This window comes from Lissotriton vulgaris, chromosome 1_1 (genome assembly GCF_964263255.1).
Source record: "Lissotriton vulgaris chromosome 1_1, aLisVul1.2, whole genome shotgun sequence".
Taxonomy (NCBI): domain Eukaryota; kingdom Metazoa; phylum Chordata; class Amphibia; order Caudata; family Salamandridae; genus Lissotriton; species Lissotriton vulgaris.
Genome location: NC_141685.1, coordinates 1,345,551,252 through 1,345,567,388, shown reverse-complemented (window position 1 = coordinate 1,345,567,388; position 16,137 = coordinate 1,345,551,252). Strand labels below are relative to the sequence as shown.

The 16,137-nt window shown below is 46.0% G+C and overlaps 1 protein-coding gene across 1 annotated transcript in view; it reads left to right on the top strand.

The window, feature by feature from the left end:
* The window catches only part of KIF5A (kinesin family member 5A), a 660,796-nt gene that overhangs the window by 308,093 nt on the left and 336,566 nt on the right, over positions 1-16,137 (top strand). Inside the window, exons 7-8 of the mRNA XM_086966580.1 lie at positions 13,399-13,486; positions 14,347-14,471. Coding sequence (XP_086822706.1) covers positions 13,399-13,486; positions 14,347-14,471 — 213 coding nt within the window. The remainder of the gene's footprint in view (positions 1-13,398; positions 13,487-14,346; positions 14,472-16,137) is intronic.

The following is a 16,137-nucleotide window of genomic DNA, read 5'->3' as shown; positions in this document are numbered from 1 at the left end:
GCTGGTCCTTTGTTGTGCAGGGCCTTGAACTGGCACCTTTTTATGGTCAGGGAGCCAGTGGAGCGCTCTGAGGTGGGGCTGATGTGGGTTTTTCTCTCGAGGTTAAGGATGAGCCTGGTTTCAGCATATTGGTTGGTTGGTACTCTGCTCATCAGTTATGTGGTTTGCCCACATAGAGGGGTTTCCGTAGTCCAGGTGGCTGGTGACGAGGGCTTGGGTGATGGTGCATCTGGTGTTGATGGGGAGCCATTTGAATATTTTATGGAGCATGCGGAGGGTGAAGAATCCGGTTGAGGAGACAGCATTTATCTGCTTCTTCATGGTGAGTTTGTTGTCGAATATGATGCAGAGGTTTCTGGTGTGGTCTGTGGGAATGGGCGAGGGACCCAGTTCCACTGACCACCAGAAGTTGTCCAATGGGGAGGTGCTGCTCCCAAAAATGAGTACCTCTGTTTTTTCTGTGTTAAGTTTGAGGCATTTGGTTTGCATTCATGTGGCTACACTGGTGATGCACCTGTTGAAATTGGTTTTGGTGTTTGTGGGGTTTGAGGATAGGGAGAGAATGAGCTCAGTGCCATCAGTGTATAATATGATGTTTAACCCATAGGATTTTACCAGCATGGCCTGGGAGGCATGTATGTATTGAACAGGGTTGGACTATGTTTACGCATTTGGTGATCCAGGTGTTGACATTTTGTATGGTCACCTTGAGGTCGGCAGTGGTGTCTGGGGGGGAGTGTTGAGGGTGTTGGGCCATAGATTTTCAGTTACCTTGCTCCTGTGGGAATGCTAGTCTGGTTGCTGGGGGTTCTGTGGGTGGTGGAGATGGAGAAGAGAATGATTGAGTGGTAGGATAGGTGATCTCCGAGGTGTTGCTGTATTTGATTCTGTTGCTGGCTGTGAAGATCGGGGCCCAGAGTGTGTCCAGCTATGTGTGTGGGGTCTGGGATGATTTGGGTGAGGCTGAGTTTTTCATGTTTTCTGTTAAGTTTGCCGTGTCGGTGTCTTTTGGTCGTCGATGTGGAAATTGAGGTGTTTGAGGAAGATGAAGTCCTTGGAGTGGATGGCCGGGGGGGGGGGGGCTTGAAAGTCAGAGATGTCCTTGCAGAAGGCAGGTCATGCAGGCTAAATTGACAAATTAAATAGACCACTTGGCTCCATGTATACAATCAAGTCCTACATTTCTAGAACACGCATTCATGATATATTCTAAACTATGTCAGAATGTTTCTACTATAACAATTTGTGAAAAAGTATATTCAATACACTCATACACATGAGCATTTGAAGTAGGATGAGGTTACAGCAAACCTGTATGTACTCTCACAATTTAGTGGGCGTCATCTTTGTTTCTGCGTTTTGCAACAAAGGGGGTATTGATGGCTTAAACTATGAGCATTGCCATTTGCCCTATTGTCATATTCTCATAATGTTGGACACAGGAGTGACTTCCACACCTGCTTGGTTAGTTCATTCATGAGGCACTTTTTACACTAGGTGCTGGATTTATTTTACCTGATCAGAGTCGGACTGAGGCACAGGGATGACAGATTTCAGGTGGGCTGCTGCGGCGTAGCCCACTTTTATTGCTGCAGAGAACAGGCATAGAAGTACAATACGAATGCTAGTTCCCATGTGTTGAAATTGGGTGTTGGGACCATAACCCCCAGCACCGAGCCCTCTGCGGAGGATTCTACTAACTTGCTGTGCTTGATTAGACTTGTGAAATGTTCTAGGGATGCTCTTGTTTCCACGTGAAGCTGTCCAGGGAGTGTTGCTGAATGCATGATCTACCCTTGGGAGTGGACGACTTTCGGTCAAATAAGCTTTATTCGGTTTGCCAAGAACCATCAAAGCGTACGCATACAAACACATGTATATCATTAAAAGTCTAAAATACAATTCATACAGTACAAAAGGCATAGGGAGCAAAAGAGACCATTAACGTTTTCTCACATCTTTAAAAGATCTAATAAAAGGAAAAAAAACAATTATAATATCAAAGGTCCAGCAGCGGTATTCTTCTGACACTGCGTCTGTGCAAATCTAGCAGGAGACTAATATATCCTCACTTAGCTTAGTGAACGTCCAGTGCTATAATCTAATTAAAGCGAGTCCCACGAAACCCAGCTAAAAGAACTGGACGACTTTCACATACCATGGTGTCTGAGCTGCCCTTTCTCAGACCCACCCAGGATACGAACATGGCATGGAGCTTTAGGTAGGGTGACCAGGCGTCCCGGATTTGCCCGGAGAGTCCAGGTTTTCGCAGCTGTCCTGTCAGATTTCAGGGAATTAAGCTCATGTCCCGGTTTTTTGAGAGGGTCGGCTGAAAAGGGTGGGCGGTATTTGTTTATGTTTCGCAAAGCAGGAACAGTTAGCAGCTGTTATAGGAAAGCAATTAAATTAACAGGCATACAGCCAGACAAAATAGCCTGTTCATGACTCATTGGAGAGGGTGGACAAGAGATTGGATCTGCCAATGTCCTCCGTGGAGTAGTAATGCTTCCTGTATGACTTCAAGGAGCAGCCAAGGAAAATGATACAGATGATCCCCATGCTGGAATGTGTCTGGAAGGAAAGGCTGAAACTCCAACAACAAGTTAGGTGGTCATTCCACGTCTTGAGAAGAAATATAGAGGACCTGAATCTGCTGCAGCATTTGTAAAGGACCAACCCTAACCTGAATCAATGATAGCTGCTGCGACCCAGAAAGGTTCTAAAAAGTCCATTATGCCTGGTTCCTCTCTGCCCAGGATAGGGATGGTAGAAGCATAGTCAATTTAGGATGCAAGTCAGCTTGATGGAGGTGACTTCCATAAGCAGCAAATGCATTGGTCATCCTTGGACTGAACCACATCCAACTGTTGCATAACATCATGCCCCTGCTTAATTTGAGCCAAGGGAGAGGCCAACACCTCTGCAGTCATCATCGACATGGCTGTGGGTGTGCCAAATGCTGAGTTTTACCAGCACTTAGGAGCTGCAGTACTTAGGAGGTAAGGCTGGCTTAGGTCCGCATCTTATGATCCAATGGTGCAAGCTAAAATATTGAATATGCCCTTTGACAGACAAACTATATGACATGCACATGGATGACACACTAAAAAATCATTAAGACAAGCATGGTTACAGTGCACTCTTTAGGTCAATTCTGCACCATTGAGCCACGTCAACATTCTTTTCATGTACCAGACAGTCCCATTCTTAAAGGAGACCCCAAAATTGGTGTGGAGGACAAAGTCATCAGTATTATTCGTACAAAAATGTAGCTATGACCAAAATTACTCCTCAGCCAAGATTTAAAGCCATCAAACTTACCAGAGATCAGCAGGAACGAAGGGTTGTGCTTTATAGTCATGCACCCAGGATGGTAATAGGCGAGCCTGGCTCCCCTCTGCTGCCCTGCCTGCTTATCCCCAATCAGGCTGTTTGGGGACAATATCATACTTTGCCCCAGAATGGGCTAGGTTTATCTCAGACAGATAAGTGCTAGAAATCTTATGACTAGGGCATACCATGGAACCAAACAGGGAGGCACAAGGTCTTGCACCCTATCTGAGGATGTAAGTAATTGCGAGATTGGGGCACAGTGTACAGGGTGGACAGAACAGTGGAAGGAGTTCAGAATGAACATACAGATGCATTCAGCTGCTCAATATGGAACTGTCAGAAGTGAGAGCTTCACCAGCACCGGCTGCAACAAATGTTCAACAAGTGGGGTTACCCTTCCCTCTCCCACACAAGATCTTTTGACAACCTTGGAAATTAAGAAATGCTGAGTTTGTACAAGCAGATGTTTGCAACCAGACTCCCAAAGCAATGCCGTGGTGATTTTGTGATTAAATGCCTTCGCCTACATCATTCTGTCAGTCCGCCATTTCCCCTCAACTCTAGGGTGCCGAGAAAGGCCAGGATTGAGTCATGCCCACTTTTATAAAAATGCTTCAGCATAGTTGCACGGGTTTGGATACACCAAACTTATCCAGCTATCCAAGCATCCACCAATCTTGCTTACAATCCAGGCTGCTCAGATATTACATCGGTGAAATCCTGCATCACGGGCTGAAGTTTTTCATCCTGATCTCCTTGTACCTAACCACTTAGAGTTTGGACACCTGGATATACCCCCAGATTTAAGGGCAATACTGACGCTGGTACATGCACCAACAGCAACCAAAATGTACAATATCAGTCAAATGGTCTGAATGCCATCCCTTCCCAATCGCATAGACTATTGATATATATGTATCTGCTCAATCATTAGCATCATCATGGATTTATAAAGTGCGGCTAATCACCCGCGAGGGTATCCAGGCACTAAAATCAGAGCTTCTAGGGGCTCAATTGAACAGCCAGGTCTTGAGTCTTTTCCTGAATTCCAGAATGTGGGGTGAGGTCCGTAAGTGATGAGGGAGGTCATTCCCGAACTTTGCTGCAAGGTAAGAGAATCAGTGTCCTCTGCTGTTGCTTCTTCGGATGTTCTGGGATAGTTGCGGTGTCGGAGTGGGAGGTATTATTGAGAGCGTGTTTCCCTTGGCTGTCTGATACTTTGTTCTAGTTGTGGTGAGAGGTGATGGGTTGCTTGGAGGTGGTGCCAGAGGATCAGATGATGGTGAAGTGGACAATGGTGTGGTATGTCCAGGTGAGCTTGGTGGAATGGCTGTACTTGACTCTATCGCTGGCTGTGAAGATGGGGTCGAGCATGTGTCCTGCTTGTGGGGTCGGTGATTAGTTGGGTGAGGTCAATGTTCAAGATTTTAGGAAGGTTGACAGTGTTAGTGTTATTGACATTGTTGATGTGAAAGTTGAGGTCACCGAGGAAGATGTAGTGTTTTGAGTCAATGGCGAGCGGAGGATGATGTTGCAGAAGCTGGGGCGTGGTCCTAGAGGTCTGTAGGTGAGGGCGCCTCTATGGTGGTCTTGCCATTGGTATGGAGTTGGAAGTTGAGGTGTTCCATGATTGGGGTGATGGTGTCTGCAGTGGTGGTGCAGTGGATGGTTTCTTTGTAGAAGATGGTTATTCTCTCTTCACATTTGTTGATGCGGTCCCAGTGTGCTGTCTTTTAGCCATCGATAGTCGCTGCAGCGATGTCAGGTGCAGATGCAGGGTTGAGCCAGGTCTCGTGAGGAAGAGGACATCAGGGGTGAGGGAGGTGATGGTGTCTCAGATCTTGATGGTGAGCTTGCATAGAGGCCTAGTGTTAAGGAGGATGCAATGGAGTTGTTATGAGGCCGTTGTTTTAGGCGCTGTTGGTGCAGGGGTGGTTGTCGTGCAGGCTGGTGTTCTGGTCTTGCAGGAGAGGCGATGATGCCAACAGTTGAAAGGTCCTACTGTAGAACGTGGAGAGTTGCAGCAGCAGTTGTTGTTGTGGAGCTGAGGTCCATGGCTCGGAGATCAGCTTCGGTGTATCTGCGGTGGGCGGGAGAACCATGGTTCCAGGCATTGGGCACGGTCCAGACACAGACGGGCTTGCCTTTGACACACCACCTGAGCACATGCATCTCGCAGCAGCTGCGCGGCGGCATTATGACCTCCATTACGTAGGTCCTTGGAGGAGGGGGGCACTGGGTGGCAGTGGGCAGGGCTGGTGGGAGGCGGGGAGAGAGCGTCAACAGGAGAGCAGGAAAGCCAGAAAGTGGGAAAACTGGTAGAAACCCCAATGGACACACAAATAGAAGGAAGGGGAAAAGATGAGTGAGCAGAAATGGAAAGGCAATATAGGGAGGGAATGAGGCAAAAACACTACAAGCATGCAAACAGAGGTAACATGAGAAAAGATGTCTGAGCAGAAATAGAAAACAGCAATAAAGGGACTCAGGTAAAAACACTACGAACACGCAAACAAAGGAGACAGGAGAAAGATAAGTGAGCAGAAGAAGAATGCAGCAATAAAGAGAATTAGGGAAAAACTATTTGAGTATACAAGCAGAGGAAACAAAAAACCAGGACAGCAGCAGCAAAAGAGCGATTCAGTTGAAGAGCGATGCGGGGGAAGAGGCAGTCAGCAGGCAAAAGGTAACAGCAGGAACGGGAGGACCTGTAGGCCAGGCAGTAAGGGGGAGTAGGTCATGGGCCTCAATAAAGAAGGACAAAAATACTGTTTAATAAAGGTACAACTGGCCGCAGTGTTGATCTTCAGGAGGCAGAGCGGTACTACTTCCTTCTTTTCTCAAAGGATCATCAAACATTTAAAGAAGGGACAAACCTATTCATAATGCAGAGCTCAAGCACCTTTCTTGGAAAAGATCACATTTACAAATATTCCCCATAGCAAGATGAGTTGGAGATCTTCTTGCTTTCACAATCAGTGCGATGTTCTTGCCTTTCACTAAGGATAATTCATCTTGTGCCTTAACTTGAAGTTTATATGTAAGTACCCTCACATTTCCACCTGAACAAATCTGTGATACTTCATTCCTTTATCCAAATCCAATGAGGCCAGCAAAGATAACACTTAAATTGTTGGATGTTTGTAGGTGCACCAAATATAAATTGATAGAACGAAGGAACCAATAACAACTGATCAACTCCTTGTCTCCATTTTGCATCCAGACAAGGGTCGACCCCTTTCTAAGCAAGACATTGCCAATTAGCTTGCAGCCTACTTTTGCCACAATAAAGTAAAGCATACTATTGGGAGTAAAGTGAGAACACACTCCACCAGGAGGATGTTGGCAACTCAGTGTAGGGGGGGGGGGGGTGCAACTCTGCGACTTATGTCAAACAGCGACATGAAAGAGCAGGAACAAGTTTATAAAGCATTACTCCCTATATCTGAATGCAACAGCAGATCCCTCAGTAGGTCAAACAGTTCTATGCTATCTGTTTCCTTGATGGTGAGCCTGCTTCCGGCTTACTGACAATTCTTTTGGACTACTTAGTATTCTGTTTGAGGTGTGAATCAATAAACAATCCTTTGTTGGAAAAGAAATTGGTTACTCCAGTTCTCCAGTGTTTGTATCTTTCATAGAATCCCTTGCAACCCTTCCTCCTCTCCTGTTCAAGGCTCGCGAACCACGGTATGCGTCCTTCATGCTTTATGCATCCTCTGAGCTGTGATGGCCTCTAGGCCACCAGCACATCCACCCCATTGGCCGATGTTTGGGAATTTTCAAAGGAGATGGTTGTATTACACTGTGGTTACACTGTTGTTGGCCCTGGGGCCATTTTAGTACTGTTTATTGCTATTTTAAATTTACCAGGAATTTCCAGCCCAGTGAGAGAAAGTGATATAAGCATGTGAATCAATGAAAGATACCAACACTGGAAAACTGGAGTTACAGTTAAAAAACGAATTTCAACTGGCTCATCATTAATTTTGTTGTGTCACTGAGTTTCTTTAAGCCGGGCCTGGATTTGGATTCCATCCTTACTGTGGCAAAGGGGCTTAAGCTCTAGCTCAACATAGCTCATCAAAATAGTTCATCAGGTTAAAATCCCCTGCAGCAATTTGTGCTGGACTGCCCACTTTGTATGGGCAATTCTAATTTGTATATTGTTGATTCCTTTATATACTGGCACAGACAAGCTAGAAACCAATTACATGGAGTCCCACATGAGGAATAACCAGTGGTTAGGAAGTCTTGCCTCAAGCATTCCCAACTATTACTTATGTATCCGTTTTATTGGAAATTAATGGCAGGGTAGGTATTTTCTATTTGTATTTACCAGATAAAATGCTGTTGACAAAAGTGGCTAGTAGTTAGCAGCCAAGGGGACATCTTTGTGGCATTTGTAATGCACCTTAAAGTTTTTTTTGAGATGATGGGCACTTCTGTTATCACTGTTGTTCAATTGGATTTCACAGTCTGGTGTTGTTGTAGAGTCCTTATTGGGTGATCTTACAGTCTTGATTTAAATGAGCAGTGACAACAATTTCCGTACATGAAGACTCATGCTTAGCGGCTCTGCCCTTGCTATCTTTTTGAAAGATTTAAAGTGATGTTTGTAGTCAGCTGTACTTTATAGTGACTGAATTTAATTCTAACTGACATTGTTTAAGTTAAGTATAGACCACGCTGGCTTCTATATGCTCGTTTATAAAAAACTATTACTGTAAGGGAAACCTATACCTACTTAAAGTTAGTTCTGTGATCCTGAACACTGGTGTAGGTATTCTACTACTGTTTATGAATTAATTGGATACATCAGCGATGGAGAGCCAGGATTCAGATAAGTAACCTTTCCTTGCACATTAGTTTTGTATTCACGCTAAACCCATGTGCGCTATCAACGGTTTCGCCTGTAGATATATTAGCAAATGTGACAAAAGGACACTGTCTGCACATATACTCATCCTAACTGAATGCACCATGTGCAGAGTGTAGTTCGGTGTTCTATTCACAAAAAAACTCATTCACTTACTGTTAAAGCTAGCACATTTTCAGTCCTGCAGGCTTCCTCCCATCATAGCTGGGGGAGGGGGGGTTTGAGGGTGTGACACCCCTCAAATACATGAGTTGACTTGGGTGTCTAGGCAATCAATCAATCTGTAAAGCAATGCTTATCAACCATGAGGAAATCCAGACTCTGGGGGGGGAGATAGGGGTTGCTGCTGGGAGTTGTCAGTCGAACATTCAGGTTTCTAGGCCATCTTTGAAGTTCTGTAGCGTGGATTCAGTCCAGAGGTGGAGTGACGGCCAGGTAAGAGAAAGGTGCCGCCACCGCTTTGGCTTTTGTGGAAACGGGGCAGGTGGGCGAAGGAGAGGAAGGTGGAGTGTAGTTGTCTGCCGGGGTGGTGGACGTTCAGTCTGTGGTTGAGGTAGGCTGGTCCTTTGTTGTGCAGGGCCTTGTAGGCGTGAGTCAGCAGTTTGAACTGGCACCTTTTTATGGACAGGGAGCCAGTGGAGCGCTCTGAGGTGGGGGGTGATGTGGGTTTTTCTCTCGAGGTTAAGGATGAGCCTGGTTTCAGCATATTGGTTGGTTTGTACTATGCTCATCAGTTATGTGGTTTGCCCACATAGAGGGATTTCCGTAGTCCAGGTGGCTGGTGACGAGGGCTTGGGTGATGGTGCATCTGGTGTTGATGGGGAGCCATTTGAATATTTTATGGAGCATGCGGAGGGTGAGGAATCCTGTTGAGGAGACAGCGTTTATCTGCTTCTTCATGGTGAGCTTGTTGTCGAATATGATGCAGAAGTTTCTGGTGTGGTCTGTGGGAGTGGGCGAGGGGTCCAGTTCCACTGACCACAAGAAGTTGTCCAATGGGGAGGTGCTGCTCCCAAAAATGAGTACCTCTGTTTTTTCTGTGTTGAGTTTGAGGCATTTGGTTTGCATCAATGTGGCTACACTGGTGATGCACCTGTTGAAATTGGTTTTGGTGTTAGTGGGGTTTGAGGATAGGGAGAGAATGAGCTCAGTGTCGTCAGTGTATGATATGATGTTCAACCCATACGATTTTACCAGCATGGCCAGGGAGGCATGTATGTATTGAACAGGTTTGGACTATGTTTACGCATTTGGTGATCCAGGTGTTGACATTTTGTATGGTCACCTTGAGGTCAGCAGTGGTGTCCGGGGGGAGTGTTGAGGGTGTTGGGCCATAGATTTTCAGTTACCTTGCTCCTGTGGGAATGTTAGTCTGGTTGCTGGGGGTTCTGTGGGTGGTGGAGATGGAGAAGTGGATGATTGAGTGGTAGGATAGGTGATCTCCGAGGTGTTGCTGTATTTGATTCTGTTGATGGCTGTGAAGATCGGGTCCAGAGTGTGTCCAGCTATGTGCATGGGGTCTGGGATGATTTGGGTGAGGCAGATTTTTTTCATGCTTTCTGTTAAGTTTGCCGTGTCGGTGTCCTTTTGGTCGTCGATGTGGAAATTGAGGTGTTTGAGGAAGATGAAGTCCTTGGAGTGGATGGCCGGGGGGGGGGGGGGGGGGGGGGGGCTTGAAAGTCAGAGATGTCCTTGCAGAAGGCAGGTCATGCAGGCTAAATTGACAAATTAAATAGACCACTTGGCTCCTTGGATACAATCAAGTCCTACATTTCTAGAACACGCATTCATGATATATTCTTAACTATGTCAGAATGTTTCTACTATAACAATTTGTGAAAAAGTATATTCAATACACTCATACACATGAGCATTTGAAGTAGGATGAGGTTACAGCAAACCTGTATGTACTCTCTCAATTTAGTGAGCATCATCTGTGTTTCTGCGTTTTGCAACAAAGGGGGTATTGATGGCTAAAACTATGAGCATTGCCCTTTGTCCCAATGTCATATGCTCATAATGTTGGACACCGGCGTGACTTCCACACCTGCTTGGGTAGTTCATTCATGAGGCCCTTTTTGCACTAGGTGCTGGATTTATTTTACCTGATCAGAGTCGGACTGAGGCACAGGGATGACAGATTTCAGGTGGGCTGCTGCGGCGTAGCCCACTTTTATTGCTGCAGAGAGCAGGCATAGAGGTAAAATATGAATGGTAGTTCCCATGTGTTGAAATTGGGTGTTGTGACTATAACCCCCAGCACCGAGTCCTTTGCGGAGGATTCTATTAGCTTTCTGTGCTTGATTAGAATTGTGAAATGTTGTAGGGATGCTCTTGTTTCCTCCTGAAGCTGTCCAGGGAGTTTTGCTGAATGCATGATCTACCCTTGGGAGTGGACGACTTTCGGCCAAATAAGCTTTATTCGGTTTGCCAAGAACCATCAAAGCGTACGCATACAAAAACATGTATTTCATTAAAAGTCTAAAATACAATTCATACAGTACAAAAGGCATAGGGAGCAAAAGAGACCATTAACGTTTTCTCACAGCTTTAAAAGATCTAATAAAAGGAAAAAAACAATTATAATATCAAAGGTACAGCAGCGGTATTCTTCTGACACGGCGTCTGTGCAAATCTAGCAGGGGACTAATATATCCTTACTTAGCTTAGTGAGCGTCCAGTGCTAATCTAATTAAAGCGAGTCCCACGAACCCCAGCTAAAAGAACTGGACGTCTTTCACATACCATGGTGTCTGAACTGCCCTTTCTCAGACCCACCCAGGATACGAAAATGGCATGGAGCTTTAGGTAGGGTGACCAGGCGTCCCGGATTTGCCCGGAGAGTCCCGGATTTTTCGCAGCTGTCCTGTCAGATTTCAGGGAATTAAGCTCATGTCCCGTTTTTTTTTTTAGAGGGTCGGCTGAAAAGAGTGGGAGGTATCTATACTAATATAATAAAGAGAGAGCCCAAACCTTTGAGGCGGGTAATCTCAGGAACCACAGCACCAATCACAACACCCAATACAGCGTTGGAAAAGGCAGTTGCAGCAGAAGGACGTAGGCTATGCAGACGCCCACCATATACATTTAAAAGGTAAAAGAACCGTGCCAGCAAAGTAGTTTCTTGTGGGCGTGTCTGCGTTGTGCTGTGGGCGTGTGCTGGGGGCGTGACAAACGCTGGGGGCGTGTAGTACGTTCCGCCCTTCATGCCATGTCTCATATTGTGTGCTAATCCCACCCTGCTCCCTTTAAATACCCCTACACCCTATAATCATAACCCACCCTTACTCCTTAAAATACCCCAACACCCTTAAACACTAACCCATCTTAACCCTATAAATATACCCTGAACCCCAAAACCCAAACCTATCCCTAAACCCCAAAAATACCCCTGTACCCCAAACCTAGCCCTGAACCCTATAAATACCCCTGTACCTCAAAACCCAAACCTACCCTGAACCCTAAAAATACCCTTGTACCCCAAAACCCAAACCTAGCCCTGAACCCTAAAAATACCACTGTACCCCAAAACCCAAACCTACCCCTGAACCCTAAAATATCCCTGTACCCCAAACCCCAAACCTAGCCCTGAACCCTTAAAATACCCATGTACCCCAAAACCCAAGCCTACCCCTGAACCCTAAAAATACCCCCGTACCCCAAAACCCAAACCTACCCCTGAACCCTAAAAATAACTCTGTACCCCAAAACCCAAACCTTCCCCTGAACCCTAAAATACCCCGTACCCCAAAACCCAAACCTAGCCCTGAACCCTAAAAATACCCCTATACCCCATCACCCAAACCTAGCCCTGAACCCTTAAAATACTCCTGTACCCCAAAACCCAAACCTACCCCTACACCCTAAAAATACCCCTATACCCCAAAACCCAAACCCAGCCCTGAACCCTAAAAATACCCCAAAACCCATACCTATCCCTAAAACCTAAAACTACCCCTGTACCCCATAACCCAAAACTATATCTGAACCCTTAAAATACCCAAACACCCCAAAACATATTACCTTATCTAAACATTAAAAAAAAAACATGCTTTTACCATTCATGCATTTACAACGAATTTCGTTGCAAATGATTGCGTGGTAAAAGCATATAAAATGTAATGCCATGCGTTATAATGGCATTGCTGAGTCGTGGTACTTTCGTAATGAAAGTATGCAGAGTGATGGTAAGCGGAAAGAAAGTTGCGGAATAATGGGTGTTTACCCTCCCCCGGTAAGTACATTGGTGGCACGGCGGCCCACATCTCCAGCAACATACTCATATTTTTTCACCACCCATTTGAAAAATGCACAGGTCTGTCTCATTGATGGCCAGCACCGACATACACTTTTAGACACACCTCCCACCACAAGTTTTAGAATTGCGAACTTTAGAGCTGGGGAGCTACATTCGAATCTCGGCATCAGCTCAACATCCTGTGATTCCAGGCAAATCGCTTTGTCTCCCCGTACCTACCACAAATGAATGTGTTCTTCCGTAATGTAAATTGTGCTCATGCCATGTTGTCGAGTTCGCGCTATATAATATTAAAAGGAAAAATAAAGTAGGGAAACTCGAGTTCACACACTACTGAACGCGCACTCTTAAGTGCATCAGCAGTGCACTGTGAATCGGAGCGTTTCACAGGCCTGTCACAGGTAAGAAATGCTATCAAAATGAAATCTTACAAAACAATATACTACTGGCCGGCAGCAATTCCTACCCGGACAGCGTCGGGACAGGCTGCTAGTTTTTTTATGTTTCGCAAAGCACAAACAGTTAGCAGCTGTTATAGGAAAGCAATTAAATTAGCAGGCATGCAACTGGCTTTAAAAAATGCATGTTATGTATTTTTTTAACGCCTTTTCTGTAATTTTCTGCTAAGGAGCACTGTCATTCTGTGCACTGTGTTGCAGTAAAATTGTAGTCCTTCTTCTATTTTTGGGAAATGTCCCGGTTTTTTTTTTTGCTTTAAAATTCTGCTCATCCTAGCTTTAGGGGCACCTCTTTGCAGTGTTCCACCACATCTCCCCATGCATTTACACGTTTTGCATTATTAGTGCCTTTAAAGTGACGCATTTCAATGTGCATTAAGCACAAGAATTCATGATAAAAATGTGGTTATACACAGTATGCAGCAATCCTGAACTGAAGATTTGCTGGCCTTGTTTGTCGTCTCCCGCAGGGCTGCACAGAGCGCTTTGTTTCCAGCCCCGAGGAGATCCTGGATGTCATTGATGAAGGGAAGTCGAACCGCCATGTTGCTGTCACAAGTGAGTCCTGCTTTGGAGGGAAGAAGCTTCACAGGGCTCCAGATCTTGCTGCAGTGTGTCTGAAGGTTCACCTGTATTCTCAGATAGCTTTCTGTCCTGAGGGTGGAAATGGGAAATATTGTACAGGCTGCAGGGAGGGAACCATTCCTAAATGCTTCACCTGTTGCAGTATCTAACACTGGGTTGGTTTTTTATCAGAGTAGAGTCCTAAAAGTTGCAGAAACTTTTATTGCTCCGTTTATTTGAAATGCTGATCTGACATATGGTATCGGCAAACAGAAAACTGCTACCTATCCGAAGAAACAATAGGGGGTTGAATATTTAGAATGTATTTGCAGTAATTTGTCTCACAAGTGGTGTTCGGGTACATGGCTCGCTCTTTTGCACGCTGAGTTTCTTCCCACCAGGCACTGCCTTTCAATGTTGTTTTTTCTTCCTAAATATCTTGTTCTCATTTCATTTTCATCACGCCTCTGATGTTCACTTGTTGCTTACTGTTTCCATCCTCTCTCCTCCCAATACGCACTCTTTTCTCTACCACACTTTGTATTCTCTACTTCAATGTTTTTTTCTACGTGCTTTCTTTGGAAATGTCATTATCCGTCTTCCATTATGTCCCTCTCTAGCTCTCTTTCGTTCTTGTTCTTTCTCCTCTCTCTCTCTCTCTCTCTCTCTCTCTCTCTCACTCTCACTCTCTCTCTCTTTCTTCATCTCTTATGTGTTTGTTAGTGCTTTTTTTCCCATTGCTGTTTTATGTCACCCTCTTTCGATCGCTGTCTCTCGCTCTCCTTCCTTCTCGAAACCACGCTTCTTATATTTTCCCTTTGCTCTCTCATGTGACTCTCTTCCTTGGTTCCCAGACATGAATGAACACAGCTCCCGCAGTCACAGCATCTTCCTCATCAACATCAAACAGGAGAACATGGAAACAGAGCAGAAGCTGAGTGGGAAGCTCTATCTTGTCGACCTCGCTGGTAGCGAAAAGGTAACGCATTGCACCCTTTTTCAGCAGAGCTTTGTCAGACCACTTCCTCTACGTCCCAGTCCACCTGCAGCATCATCCCTGCCCACCCTAGGACCTTTCCACTCTGCCACCAAGAACATTAGGCTCCAGAATCATTCCTGCATTCCACCACCTTGAAGGCTCACCACTAGACCCAATCCCATTGGCCAGCAGAATATCTCAATCAATTTCCAGCACCATGTTACCCATCTTCATAGCCATTGCATAATCCGGTGCATAAAAGAGAGAGATGAAGTGAAAATAATCATTATGAGAGGGAGGCTCTCCTGTCCTTTCGTCCGTCCCACCCTTCCACCTGCTGTTTCGCACTAGAGGTAATTACTCCATTTCTACCGTGCAGAGCCTGTAGCACCGGTCATAATTCTGTGGCTGTGAAGTCTGCTCTTTCCATCGCGCTATTGAATTGCCGGTCATTGCCGAGTCACGCCATTGAGATTAACTCTCTCATTCTGGACCACGAGCTTGATGTGCTGTTTCTCACCGAGACTTGGCTTTCCCCCAGCTCGGGCCCTGATATGGTCAGTGCACTCCCTCCAGGCTATCTTATATCCCACCTAGACAGACCTGTGGGGAGGGGAGGAGGAGTTGCTATCCTCTTTAGAGACACCCTTGCTTGTAAGGTTCAGAACGGAGGGGTGGCTGATTGTGAGAGCTGTCAGTTCACCCTCCGTTTGTCATCTACGGTGTCTCTGACGGGCCTGTTGATTTATCGCCCGCCTGGCTCTCTGGGAAATTTCCCCAATTCCTTCCTAGAAACAACAACTCTTCTTGCTTCCTCAGCCACCAACTTTGTGGCTCTTGGGGATTTTAATATCCATCTTGACGACCCCTCTAACGCCCCGGGAGTAGATCTGTTGGATGATCTCAAAGCGTTCGGAATCACTCTGGCCAACCCGGGGACGACCCATGAGAAGGGTCACCTGCTTGACCCCATATTCTCTAACCTGGGCCACTTTATTCCATCTCCGGCGCTGCCCCTGCCCTGGACAGACCATTTCTTGGTGTCCGCAGTGTGGCAATTTGATAATCTAGCTGCAATGGTCCCAAGGGTCCACACTTTGGAAAGAGCCTGGTCGAGGCTCTCGATTGACACCTGGTCGGCACATTTGGAGGCAACGCGGCCCCCTCCTGGTTCTAACCCGTTAGTCGCGGAAGCGAATGTACACACTTGGCTTACGGACTCGTTAGATATCCTTCTTCCCAAAATGAAACAACTTATGAAGGGGAAGAGAGTGGGTTCGGCGCCGTGGTATACGCCCGAATTGAGATCCCTAAGGAAGGGATGCAAGAGGCTAGAGCGGTCCTGGAGGAAGGACTGGTGTGAAACGAAGCGGAAGGATTATCGGGAGGCCCTGAGTATATACAAATCCGCCATTCGTGCAGCAAAATCTGGATTCTTTGAAGAGAGAATAGGCTCCGCGGCCAACTCTTCTAAAGAATCATTCAGAGTTATCAAGGAATTACTCAACATCCCTGAACCCGAGATCATCCATGAGGACCCGCGCAAAAAATGCACAGAACTGGCGTCCTTTTTTAAAACAAAAATTGATAATATACTGGCTTCCCTTCCCCACCCAGGTGAGGTATCTCCCCCGGGTGATATCCCTGGTCCGCAGGGTAGGATGCG